This window comes from Notamacropus eugenii, chromosome 1 (genome assembly GCF_028372415.1).
Source record: "Notamacropus eugenii isolate mMacEug1 chromosome 1, mMacEug1.pri_v2, whole genome shotgun sequence".
Taxonomy (NCBI): Eukaryota; Metazoa; Chordata; class Mammalia; order Diprotodontia; family Macropodidae; genus Notamacropus; species Notamacropus eugenii.
In genome coordinates, this window is record NC_092872.1 from 491,016,537 (window position 1) to 491,030,692 (window position 14,156).

General features: G+C 34.3%; 1 protein-coding gene across 3 annotated transcripts in view; it reads left to right on the forward strand.

Moving 5' to 3' along the window:
- Positions 1 to 13,855, forward strand: part of CAMSAP1 (calmodulin regulated spectrin associated protein 1) — a 62,274-nt gene extending 48,419 nt beyond the window's left edge. For all 3 annotated transcript variants that reach the window (XM_072632988.1, XM_072632989.1, XM_072632990.1), the window contains 9 exons: positions 3,079 to 3,170; positions 3,997 to 4,081; positions 4,323 to 6,777; positions 7,507 to 7,643; positions 8,157 to 8,365; positions 8,517 to 8,619; positions 8,845 to 8,960; positions 9,668 to 9,786; positions 11,855 to 13,855. In XM_072632988.1, the coding sequence (XP_072489089.1) occupies positions 3,079 to 3,170; positions 3,997 to 4,081; positions 4,323 to 6,777; positions 7,507 to 7,643; positions 8,157 to 8,365; positions 8,517 to 8,619; positions 8,845 to 8,960; positions 9,668 to 9,786; positions 11,855 to 12,157 (3,619 nt within the window). In that variant the 3' untranslated portion in view covers positions 12,158 to 13,855. The remainder of the gene's footprint in view (positions 1 to 3,078; positions 3,171 to 3,996; positions 4,082 to 4,322; positions 6,778 to 7,506; positions 7,644 to 8,156; positions 8,366 to 8,516; positions 8,620 to 8,844; positions 8,961 to 9,667; positions 9,787 to 11,854) is intronic.
- The last annotated feature ends 301 nt before the right edge of the window (positions 13,856 to 14,156 follow it).

Here is a 14,156-nt window from a genome sequence, read left to right on the forward strand (position 1 = left end):
GTCATGGACCTTGTCATTTGCTTGTGCCCCTTTTGGTGTACACTTTGAGTTGCATAGCAAAGGGGTTCTGGAGTTAACGCATGGGGTGTTGGGGGGGGGAATGGGGTGAGTTCTGTCTTACAGAATTTAACTTTGTTATATTTAGCATATACTTTATTTTATTTGAAGTTGTGGTGTCAAAAATGCTAGCAGAAAGTGACTATTTTGCTGTCCTGTTGATCACCTCTGCACATCATTCTCATGAAGATTTTATAGAAGCATTTTTTATAATATCTAAGAATTGGAAACAGATTAAGATCCCCATTGATTGGGGAATGGCTAAACAAATTATGGTACATGAATATTAGAATATTTCTGTACTGTAAAAAATAGTATATATGATAAATACAGAGAAACATGGAAAGATCTTTATGAACTAACGTAGAGTGAAGTAAATAGAGATGAGAAAACAATATACATAGTAGCTATAATAATGTGAATGGAAATAACAACTACACACCAAAAAACCAAAAGTAAATATAGCAAAATTATAAAGATGAAGTGGGACTCAAATGAAGACACTTAAGAAAACACTCCCAGCTTGGTGGATGTGGTAGGTCCACAGGTGTTATATATTGCACATGCTGTTGGACTTTCTCAATGTATTGATCAATTGTGCCGACTTTTTTTTCCCTTTCTAAAAAAATACAGTGGCTCTTGGAAAGGGGAGGGGAAAAGGATACATGATAGATACCTATGGTGTTGTAAAAAATAGAAAAGCATCAATAAAAAAAGATTTTATAGAGATGCTGATGAGAAAGTGGCCTGTGGCTCAGTAATTGCATATTTCTTCTTAGTTGTTCCTCTCTTCTCCCCACTTCCTCAAAATGAAGGCTTTTGAGATTTTTTTTCACCCATTCTCTTCTTTCTCTGTGAAATATAATTGACTTTAGGCTCTTTGAAATCAGGGACTGTTTCATTTTTGTTTTGTATTCCCACTGCTTTACACATGGTAGGTACTTATTAAAAATAAAAAAACTTTATTCTTTATCTTGCGTATTGTTGAGTATGTTACTGTATCACCTCCAGAGAGCTTTTTCCTGTATTTATTTGATTTGACTGAGTCACTCTTCTTAGCTTCCTCTTCATCACTTATTCTTTTAATGTGTCAAGTTCTGAAGTAGAATTTAAATATGTTGATATTGCCATTGATGAGAACAGATTGCTGGAGAAACAATAGCATGTCTGTTCCATTTCCTGTCTAGTTTCCAGTCTGTCATGAAATAGTCATTTTCATTTTTTGTAATATTGGATCTTGACATGTCTTGCATCTTTCCATTTTCTTCTTGAATAGTGCATTCATGCTATACAATTATTAGACTTCTGAGTTGTCTTAGCTTTTTTCACTCCTCTAGAATCATATTTTTCAGGTATTTTTTTCCTGTCTTCTTGTACTGGGCATTGTGCTTTACATTGAAGTTATTATATATCAGTTCATCTGTTATCTAAGTTGCAGTTGTCTTCATAATAGTCTCTTTTGCTTAAACTTATTATGAACACTGTTAAGTGTCTCCTTAACTAAATGATGCTTCTTGTTACCTTTGAGTGCACAATGAAAACAATTCCACTAACTCCTTTACTTTCCAAGGAGTGCCTATGACCCATCCATGCAATTATTTGCACTTTTTTTTTCTGATTTCATTTGTAAGAAACATGCCAAATTGATGTGGTTCAAATTCTCTAGTAGTATAGCAAGTCATTTAATGACTGAATAAAAAATATTTATTAAGCGCACACTATGTGCCAAACACTGTGTTAAATGCTGAAGATACAGATAGAAAAAAAGACCTTAATATGTTTTCAAGATCTCATATTCTGATTTGTGGACACAATACATAAAATAAAATTTTGCTACAAGGTAAATGAAAATGCTCAGATATCCTAAGGGTGCTATGGTTTGGTGAATGACAAGGCTCAGGGAGTCTTTAAGTTATATCATTAGGTCAGATGGCAGTGAGGGGAGTAGTATAGGAGATCCTAACTGGTCTTGAACTTAGCACAGTGCCTGGCACTGTGCTAATCTCTTAATAAATGTTTGCTGAGGGTGTAAGAGAATAAATGGTAAAGGAAGGAGGACTTTAAGCAATGGTAGGTCAGATGGCGAAATCTGGTGGTCCTCCATCTTACCAGAAACAATAGAATGGTGACTCCCATGTCATCGAAACAGCACAGATGAATTCTGGAAGATCAGGAGAAGAAGTGAAGCATTAAGGCAAGGAGTTCACATTTTGAATACAGTTAGTTTTGATGTTTTTAGATGGTCTCAGAACTGATTCTTGTAACACTTTGCTCCCTTATTTTCCTATGTATTTAAAAGTTTATTTGTAACAGATTAACATACTTTATGTGCATAGATACTTAAATGCTATGGAGCTTTATGTTTTGTTTCATCATGTATTATAAAAGTGTTAAAAATTTAGGTTATTATAAAAATCACTTTTGCTAGAAATGGGAAATTTGAGTAAATATAATTTAAATTGTAATCAATTCTATTTAAAGATTTCTCTTAAAACAATTCAAATTGGATATCTAAAATGACTCCAGTTAATACTTGAAATTTTAAACAAAGTTTTGCGAGTTGCTACACAGTAGAAACTACCTGTAGTATCAGTTCTTTAAAAAGTATGTAATACATTTGGGAATGTATTAGGGTTGGGATAGTTTTACTTTTACTGGGAAGTGGGGTAGAGGAAATGCATTTTAATAATTTTTTAGCATCCTTAAAGATGCATGATCACCATTAAATTTGAGACTGCTTTTTGAAACAAGTGTCATCTACTTTGAAAATTTTAATTTTTTGACTTGTTTGAAATTCATTTGAACTGTTTTGAGGTATTTGAACTATTGTTTTATTTTTGTTTACCTTTGATTAGACTGTAAGCCACTTGAGAATAGGGGCCCATGCCTTATTCATGTTTGTTTTCAGTTTAGTGACAAGCACAAGAATTGATACTCCTTGCCATCATTTTTTTCATCTACTCTTTAATTTGAAAATAAAAGCACACAATAGTAATTATTCTGTCTTTTTTCCCCATTTAGTGGGAAAGGGAGTCCTGCCTTTAGCCCATCTCATCCTTTATTGCCATTGAGACAGAAACAACAGAAAACAATACAGGGGGAGGACAACCAGGGTAAACTTTGTTTTTCATCTTTTTTTTTCTCTTCTCATGTATAGCTTTACTTTGATGTTCTCCATTATGATTAAACTGAACTCACTTTGTTGATATATTTTTATGAAGAATAGATTATAATCATTATTGATTTTCATAGATGTTTATTACTTTGGCATTCTTTATAAGGAAAACAACACTTAAAAGTGTAAATAGCAAATATTTGACATGGTGCTGTTTGATTAGTTTCCATAAAATTCTGATCTCTTAAAGATTAATATTTTTGTGTTGTGTTAAAGAAAGGGTGTTGAATTTTACTTGTGCTACTAAATATTTTGCTTAATGTTTTTAAGGACTAATTAAACCTTGGATGGGAGGAAGTATGATATAATGGAAAAATTGGGAGTCAGGAGATTTGGAATCTCTTGTCTTGGTTCTGCCACTAGATTACTCTGTGGCTTTGGACAAACTATTACTTAATCTGTCTGTTAATATGTTATCCTTTTTGTCTTGGTTTCTTCACCTATAAAATAAGGGGCTAGACTATAGGTAGTCTTTCAGCTTCCTTTGAGTTTGAGACTTCTGAAGGTATAAATACATCATTAATTACTGCTATATTCTGTAATTCATAAATTGTCGCTCATTCCAGATTGCTGTGATATTACCCCAAGTTTCACTGCCTCCTTCTCTTTCTCTGATTTAAAAAATGTAAGAGGTATATTTGGTACAGGCCATTTTTCTTGCTCTGTTGAGTTAGTCATATGTTGTTCTGGAAAACTGATTATTGCATTTCAGATATTTCAAATTGTGAAACTGACTTTAGCATTGTACACTTTTTCCAATGTAGATCAGCGTCATCGTTCTAATTCATTAACTCGAGTTGATGGTCAGCCACGTGGTGCAATCATTGCATGGCCAGAAAAAAGGCCCAGGTAAATGTTTATCATATAAACTTAAAAAAAAATGTACGTAGTTTCTTTTTTCAGAAGGCTTAAAAATCCCATGTATACATACTTGAGTTATATATCTAGTTTTTTTATCCTGTGGGAAGAATTTGAAATCCGAAATGTCCTATATTCATAATGAATATTCTAGTCATTTGATATTTTAAATCATGTTATCTGCATACCAAAGCATAATTAAAATTTGACTTTTTATCCTTTCTTATTTTAGGCCTCTATCACAGCCAACACCATTTGCTCTTCATCATGCTACAAGTAGTGATGTGGATCCTGGTTCTGGTGATAGTATTAGCTTAGCTCGATCAATTAGCAAAGATAGTTTAGCGTCTAATATTGTTAGTCTCACCCCCCAAAATCAGCCTCACACCACATCTATTAAGACTAACGGGAAAAGCTTGTTGAATAATGTTGATATTGAAGATGAAGATGAAGAACTTGTTGCAATAATTAGAGCAGATGAAATTCCAAACTGTGGTGACTTAGAATTGCAAAGTACATCTTCCAGGGCCTCAAGTTTAATGGCAAGTTCTCGGTCTCCTAAAAGACAAGTGGAATCCCTAGAAAGTAAACCTGATAGTTTTTTCTTAGAGCCCTTACTGCCTGCAGTACTTAAACCAGCAAAAGAAAAACAGCTTATTAATAAAGAAGATGAATGTGGAGAAGGGAAGCAAAGAAGTTTTTTGTCTAAAAGACTTGGTGAAGGACATCAGCTGTTGGGAAGGAAAAAAGTTAATAGCAATCATGTTGATCATGATATGAATAGGACTTTTACTCCAATTTCTAGTTCAGAATTTCCTACAGCTATAGATTCTGCTACTGCTGATTCAGTAGGATTGGGACTTCTATCAACAGAGATTTCATTAGAAACGTGCAGGTCATTGGCTAGTGGTGGTTTCGATCAGTTGTCTCAGGAACAATCTGCTGAAGGCTTCTTTCTTCATGTTTCCAAGGCTGATGAAGATACAGAAAGTAGAATAAATGATAGCAGTGCAAAAAGTGCAGATTCACATGGTCTAGAAACAACATGGACTATAATTAGGCAAGATTCTGATTCAGATATCCTAGATCTGGAGGAAGCTGAACAAGATTTAATTGGAGAGGGCCCCCCTTTAGTCATTACCAAATATGTTGGTGAAGAAGAATCTGCAAAGCTACAAGAGGACATGAAGGTGAAGGAGCATGAAGACAAAGATGATGCAAGCGGACGGTCAAGTCCATGCTTAAGTACCATCTCTCAAGCTAGCAGTGTGTCTATGGCTAGTGGAAGTGTTAGGATGACTAGTTTTGCAGAACGAAAACTCCAGAGACTTAATAGCTATGAAGCAAAGTCTAGTACAAGCAGTTCGCAGAAAACCACACCTGATGCATCAGAGAGCTGTCCAGCACCACTAACTACATGGAAACAAAAGAGAGAGCAGAGTCCTAACAGACAAAACAAAGATCACGCTAACCTCTTAGCTTCTGAGCTGGTTCAGCTTCATATGCAACTGGAGGAAAAACGCAGAGCAATAGAGGCACAAAAGAAGAAAATGGAGGCATTGTCAGCAAGACAGCGACTCAAGTTAGGTAAAGCAGCCTTCCTTCATGTAGTTAAGAAGGGGAAGACTGACGTTGTTCCACAACCACTTAAACCAGAACATTTTTCAAAAGAATATTCTCGACACAATGGAGAAGAATTGGATGATGGAATTTCTAAAGCTGAAGATTTTCTTGTAAAAGAAGAGGATAAAGAAGATCTCTTTAGTGATTCTCAAGAACTGGCAAAAGTAAAGATCCAGGAAAATGTAGCTTTTGTTCAGCACAAAACGAAAGACACTGCTGCTATACACGAATTAGAGAAAAGTAAGATGCTCTCTGCTGCTCTTTTAGAGGATAATGTTGGTGAAGTTGTAGATATAAATGAATGTGACGTTTCCATTGAAAAGCTAAATGAAACCATTAGTACACTTCAGCAAGCTATATTAAAGATTTCGCAACAACAAGAACAGTTGCTTATGAAATCTCCTACAGTACCAACACCAAGTACTAGAAATAATTCCCAGGACCAGAAGGTAAAGCCATCAATTCATTTTGTTGAGCCTCTCTCTCCAACTGGAATGAACAGTCATCGTAAACCACCTCGTCTTGGTCAAGGAAAAAGTCCTCGCTCAGCACGACCAGCTGAGCTAAAAGTTTCTAAAGACAAACAGCAAAGTTCTTCCCGTATTAAAACTCCAACACCAAGTGTAGAAACTGTGCCTCACTTAAGACCTTTTCCTCCTAATAATCATCCCAGAACACCCACAGAAACGTGTTTGGAAAGTGCCACAAGCCATGGAACTGACTCTCAAGAAAAGTTTTTCTTTGATAGTTATAGGCTTCATGATGAGAGTAACCAGAGGACATTTGTTTTGTCTGCTTCCAAAGATGCAAACATTATTTCTGAACAAATGAACAAGGAAGTTTTGAATAATAGTGTAAAAGAGACAGGGCTAAATTCTTCAGATATCTCAGGAAAAGAAAATGTTCCTGTAGAAGAACCACTAAGGAGCAAGGGTAGTCTCATTGAAGTAGACCTCTCCGACCTAAAGGCACCAGATGAAGAAGGAGAAATGGAAAGCCATGATAGCTCTTTAGATTTAATTAGTGAATGTGATCAGAAGCCTGGTGTAGGCTTTTTCTTTAAGGTAAGTACATGACAGTATTCTTTTTGCATATTGGTGATAAATAATCTTTTTATCATTTAACCGTTAACCACGAATTTTCTTTGTTCTTCAGAGAAGTCTGTACTGGCAGGGAGCTTTTACTTGAAGAATATAGGTGGACATAGAACATACCTATCCCCTATGCTTTTCATTTACATTTTTGAAAGGGAAAAATTGGAAAGAAGTTGAGGGGAAAGGAAGAAATTTCTTCTTAAATTTGTATACTCTATTCCATTTGCATGACGTTTTGAAGATGATTGGGACAATATAAACTGATACTTAGATCCTGTTAAAAGATAATTAAATATATAGGCAAATATAGCATATTAGTGTAATGTTACATTGCTTAATACTTAAAATTTGGGGCTGTAAATTGTTTTTGGGTTAACCTGGTCACTATGCAAACTATTTTAAATCTCAAAAAGTTTTGATAATGTCTTATTACATTGAGGCCTATCGGATTTCACTCATGGATCTCTTAAAGTAAACTCAACTTCTGAATGGTGCCTAATGAATTAGCTTTTTATAGGTACTATCAAATACTACTTTTTCTTCTCTTTGAAGATGAGCAGAGTTTGTGGATTAAGGAGTATATTTTTCTAGATCCACTTCCAAGTCATTTTTTTTTCACTGCTGAGTTTAAATATGATTTTATCTGTCTAAATATTTTGTTTTTAAGTTTTATATCTGATATTAAGTCCAACTTTTCAGGATGAACAAAAAGCAGAAGATGAACTAGCCAAGAAACGGGCTGCATTCCTTTTAAAACAGCAGCGCAAAGCTGAAGAAGCTCGTGTACGGAAGCAGCAGCTAGAAGCTGAAGTTGAACTGAAAAGAGATGAAGCTCGGTGAGGCATACTTTTTGGCCATTAGTGACAAGATAGATGTGTGTGAAGCATTATACCTGAAGTTAGAGATAATATAAAATAACAGAACTAAAGCAGTAGTTAGGGTAAGTTTTGGAAGAGGGAAACCTGTATGTTTCCTTATCTCTGTTATTTCTGATGCTTTGGTGTCACAATAACAAGTTAGCTACTAAAAAGAGCAATTTATTCTTTATCTCTTCTGAGGCTAGAATGGAAGGAAGTGAAAAGAAACAAAAACAGTAACATTGGTTAAGTCATATAGCAGGCACTTAATGCTTATTTTTATTCTTGAGCTGCATTGTGAGGAAGTTATATTAAGTCTAAAACAAAGCTTTCTGACAGTCAGACTTAACCAGTGGCTAAAGGAAATTGTGAAATTTTTCCAGAAGTTTTTAAATATAATTAACTCTGGAAGAATTTTGCTAAGGTTCATTTGGGTCTTCTTACTAGGATCTATCAAATGATTATTTTGGAAATTGACTTTTTTTTTCCTAGGCGGAAAGCTGAAGAGGACCGGATACGAAAAGAGGAGGAAAAAGCTCGAAGAGAACTCATTAAACAGGAATATTTGAGAAGAAAACAACAACAGATTTTAGAAGAGCAAGGACTTGGTAAACCAAAATCAAAACCGAAAAAACCGCGGCCAAAATCTGTTCATCGGGAAGAGTCATATAGTGATTCAGGAACCAAATGTTCTTCAACCCGTAAGCAGATTTTGCTGTGTGATTTATAATGGGTAGATGTGTATAGATAATTACACCTATATATTACCTATTCACCTGTTCAGCTAAAGTTGCAGATGTTTGCATATGAGCTTTTAAAAATTTTTATTCTTTTTTCTCCCTAATTAAATAGCTGATAATTTAAGCAGTGCCCAGTCTGGCTCCAGCCTGTCGTTGGCATCAGCAGCAACAACAGAACCTGAAAGTGTTCATTCTGGTGGCACCCCTTCTCAGCGGTAAGGAGGAATTCAGACTATGTTTATGTCTTTGAATTATATGTTCAGTAGCTCCTGTGTTATTAATAAGTAAGAAAAAGACTTAAAGGAAGAAATTTTTTGATAAAAATAAGGCTGGTTACACCTTAATGAATGAATTGACATGAAAAATAGCAGATTGGAAGGAATGTGACATTTTCCTTAATCATTTTCATGTTCTCTTTCTTTTTCCTTTCTTTTTTCCAGTGTTGAATCCATGGAATCTTTGCCAATATTAAGCAGGAATCCTAGCAGGAATACAGAAAGAGATTGGGAAAATGCTTCTACAGCATCTTCAATTGCATCTGTGGCAGAATACACAGGTAAAGGTTCAGAATGTTTCTATGATAAGATAATATAAATTCCATTGAAGTTTTAATTCCTTATTTTGGACTTTTGATGGCATTTTCAAGTAAATTACATTTGCCATTTCAGAATCATTGATTGAAAATAATGTGATATTGTAACTGTAATGTTGTTCTTTAACCAGAGAAGAGTTTTTAAAATAAATTTCCTAAACTTGTCCTCTTCCTAATGACCTTTTCATTCCATCCTTGCTTTCCTTAAGCAAAGGAGGAAGAAATGAATTTACACTAAAATTTTCAGTATCTGATTTTCATCTACTTAATTTAAGAATATTTTTGCAAATTCTTTTAATTGTAACTTGTTATAAATAATTATGTGCTGGTAGCATATTTTTTGCTAGATCTCAGTTTTGTATTCATTTTTGTTTTTTTCATGAGTGTTTTGTTTTGTTTCCTTAGCAGAAAACACTGTATTGAGAGAGGGGGAAATATTGCTGATTGCTGCTACAGCTTTTGAAAACTGATTTATAACTTATTACCATTTTTAAAAAGGATTTGCAATACTGTTCTTGTTGCAACCTTGGTTCTCAGAAGGCATGGGATCTTAACTCTCAACTCTACCCACAGTTTGATCCTAAAAACTATAGTTTTAAAATTTTTTCTATTGTTTGCACATCTCACAGTATTTGTTTTGAACATTATTTTGCTTTGTTATATTCTCCTAGGTCCTAAGCTCTTTAAAGAGCCCAGTAGCAAGTCAAATAAACCAATTATTCACAATGCTATATCCCATTGCTGTCTGGCTGGAAAAGTAAATGAACCACACAAGAATTCAATACTGGAGGCAAGTATTAGTAGTATCATTACTGAGTTTCCTATAGTTAGGAGGATGAGTAGAAATTTCCAATCTTTTTTCGAAGAAAATTCTCCCAGATTTCTAAAAATAACTGATATCCATATAACACTTTATACTTTTAAGTGCTTTACATACATTACATTTGGACCTCACAACAACACTTTGAGATCTAATTACTATGAGTAATATTATTCCAATTTTACAGATAAAGAAACCAAGACTTCTAGAGTTGTAGTGACTTGATAGTAATCACATAACTATTAAGTGTCAGAGGTGGGTTTTGAACCTACATTTGTCTGACCCCAAGTCTAGTACTCTATCCATCATTCCATGATATATACCAACCTTTTTAATAAAGAACATTAAAAAATTGAAGTCTTTTATAATTCAGCTCAACTAAACAAAGCATTCAGTGAGTATCTACTATGTTAAAAGTACTGTCAAAAGATAAGGAGAAGTATGTGATGGAATCCTTGAGTTCAGTGTATTAGCAACCTCACTGAGGAGATAAAACTTAAATAAATGAAAAAGAGAGTAATATAAAGTAGTATATAGTGAGTGATAAATTGTGCCCAATGAGAAGAGATAAGTGTGGGTCATAAGTGACCGGAAAGACTTCATGGAAGAGACAGAATTTTAGTTCGAACTTGAAAGTGGAACTTAGACAAACAGGATGAGAGAAGCATGTTGTAATTGTGGGAAATGAGCTAAGGTACACAGGCAAGAATATGGCTGGTATATGTAAGGGTTAGTGATGAGACATATTGGATTGGAGCAGAGTGTAAACATGCTAGAGAAGGGTCAGAAATAAGATTATGTAGGCAAAGTGGAGATGATAATGGAGGACTTTGAATGCCAGAATGAATCTGGCTTAGATGTGGAAGGAACCTTAGAGATTTTCTATCCTTCATTTTCAGATGAGGAAAGTTAAATCTAGAGTGGTTAAATGAATTTCTTGGTCACAGTGGCAGAATAGGTGAAGGGCATGATAAAAATTATATTTTAGCAAAAATTTAATTTCTATAGTCAGAATGGGTGGGGGAAGGGGAAGAAAGAAGTTAAGAGCCTTTTTCAATAATAGTACATAAGTAGCAGTAATTAGGGCTTGAATGAGGTTGATAGCATTCAGAATTCAGAAGAAAGAATTGTCAGGACTTGATAGAGGTGAAACAATTTATGAAAAATGAATTCTGGTTTTTGAGTCTAGAGCAATGGTATTGCATTGATGACAGCAGGGAATTTGGGTAAGAAATTGGTCTCCTTAGGAAACAATCATGTTCAATTTCAGACAAGCATTTCCCCAAGGAAAGAGGCACCAGCAAAGAAAAAAGCATGGATGACTGTCTCAGATCTTAGTGGTTTTAATATCCAGTTTCCAAATACTTGGCTTATATAGGCACATGTTTTTTCAGGAGGGTTTAATTTTATTTAAAGAACTTTCTGGTAGTCTTCAACCTAAAATTCCTTATGAAGAAACAAGTCTTTTTTTCTTCATTTAATAATTTGCTCTGGTAAAATTTAAAGGTATCTCATAGAGGTCACTTAACCATTACTTCTCTGATTGAAGTGAGTTTTGGCACAATATGATTAGCCCACAGCAGTGTCCACTTAGTGATTTAAGCTTGGTCTGTCTTAGCATTATGGTTGCTTGAAAAGTTTCATTGTAAAATGGTAGATGAGATTTCTTTCCCTCCTTGATTCTGTTTGCTGCATAATTCCCAGATTTATTTTTCTGTGCCTTTCTTCAAGACAGTAGATATTATTCAGTTTAAGCCTTGTAGATTCTGTGGCTGTGTAAAATATAAGTTATAGGTTTGAAATCTTGGGGACTATAGTAATCTTTTTCCAAGTAGGATTCATAAGTAATTGATATGCATTTTTGGTAACTACCTAACCTTGTTCATTTGTCACTTCAAAAATAATAATAATTATTTGCTTATCTGGAAGCTATTTTATCTCTATGTATTTGTTAACTCCTTTATAAATATAGCTAATTTTGGTGCTCTGTATGTTAACTGTTGTAAATAGTTAATTTTGCTGCTTCTTTCCAATTTAGGAATTGGAGAAGTGTGATGCCAACCACTACATTATACTGTTTCGTGATGCTGGATGCCAGTTTAGGGCACTTTATTGCTACTATCCTGATACTGAAGAAATCTACAAGCTAACAGGCACTGGGCCAAAGAGCATCACTAAGAAAATGATTGACAAGCTTTATAAATATAGCTCAGACAGAAAACAGTTTAACTTGATTCCAGCCAAAACCATGTCTGTCAGTGTGGATGCTCTCACTATTCATAACCATTTGTGGCAACCCAAGCGGCCAGCAGTGCCAAAGAAGACTCAGACTCGTAAATGACATTGGTTCATTGGTTTGGGGGACAAATGTCTGAGGGGATTGTGCTGAAAGAAGGATATTTACCACTTTCTTCAATTTGGGTACGAAATGTGCAAAACCATAAAACTTTTTAAAGAGGCTTCTAGATAAAATCAATCTTCCCCCTCAACACACATGCACACACACACACACACACCTTAAAAAGGATGAAGGAACAATGCCAGTGTTTTTTAATGACTTAAATCTGCTGTTATATTATGCCAACTACTGAAGCTTTCAAATGAGGGACTCTGCATGTAGCAAGATCTTTAACCAGTGAATTTCCTTTTACTTGAAGTTCTCTATCGGTACAAATTGGAAATGATTTAATTTGCTCTTCTTGCCTTCTCCTCTTTCACTTTACAGTGGAAGAATTGAGAATTGATCTTGGGTCATGAGTTTCTGAATGTGTATAGAAAAAGAAATTCTTATTTGGGGACTTTATTTTTCTTTTGAAGAATTGTATAATATATGATTGTATCTACTGCCAACATTTATTCCCAGTTTTCAGATTTATGGAAAAAATTCCTCAACTTAATGTGGCTCAGAAAAAAAGTTTATTGACAATATTAGGTAACAAAAAGCACTGAAAGATTGGAAAGTCTCTAAAATAACACTTACAGATTTAGAGATGACTGTTTCTGGAACACAATCATGAGGACACAAAATACCATAGGTGCTATTAAACTGGTACTTGCTTAGTAGGCAAGATGAATGAAAACTGTTGTTTTTGACAAAGTTTTGGGTAGTGTTCTAATGACTTGTTAACTTTATTAAAGACACATTTTGGCAAAAGTAGAATATTTTCACTCTGAGCACGTTCCTCTTATAAGATGGTGCACTTAAGATCTTCAGTCCTTTTACTGTTTTTATCGTCATGACGTAATTCTATTTGCTTTGTCCTGTCTTTATTCTGAAGGAGCAGCATGCTCTAAACAGAGTATGTGCAATTTTTTACTAAATATTAATTTAGGATGATAAGTAATTTTGTTTTGTCTTATTTAAAAATTTTAAAGCAGAGAGTTGCTGATGTTTCAAAAGTCTGGTTAAATGAAACGGCTTTGGATTCTTTTCATGTTGAAATATTAAATCTTTAGTTGTGACCCTGAATATCTTTTAGTGTTTTTCCAGCAGATCAGATCATTTGGGGGAGTAAACTTGTATTTTGATTTCCTTCTTTATGCACTTACAGTTCCCTTCAGCACCTGTGTTTTCACATGTACATTTAGAGCTCTGTAGTTGAAGCCTATTTAATCGTTAACTGGTTGCTGCGACATCTTGATTTGACACTATTGCCTGAAGGCATTTGTTAGGTTTGCACATGTTTACTTGGAAGTGTTACTTGGATATATGTATATCTATCTTGTACTGAAGAGGGCACTATAGAACAGCAGAAAGAAAAAAACTCCTCTAAAATACACAAGTGTAATTATTACATAAGCCTAAAGACAAAAAAAGGTAAGTTGTATAAAGGAGAAAATATGGTACAAACTAAAACACTAGAACTGCAGGTTTTATTGCAGTCTTCTCAGCCCTTTGAAGAAAAAGATTGTAGTTTGTTTCATTGTTGTATATATTGTGTTTAGAGATAGCTGGTTTCTTGTACTGTAAATAAATAACTAAAGGCTTTATGATTTCTAAAGTGCTGAGTATTAAAGTTCTGAGTGAATTTTTCTGTTACCATGCTTTTCATTCTTCTGCTTTATTTCTCACTGTATGTTTGATATATTATCATATTTATTTTAAGAAAGCACTGAAATTTAATAAAAATGATTAAATAATTTGCTTTATTTTAATTTCATTTGTGTGTGAGGTTAAGATTCATTTTGGTGAGAACTCATAAGCCTTCATGCTTTAAAGATGTACTGTGTTCCATGATTATATTTGATGAGGGTAGGATCCGTCCTCTAGTACACTTCTTGGAGGAGTGATCATCTCTTGCCTTTTTGTCTCGTAGTCATGGTCCAAATACATAACAGCC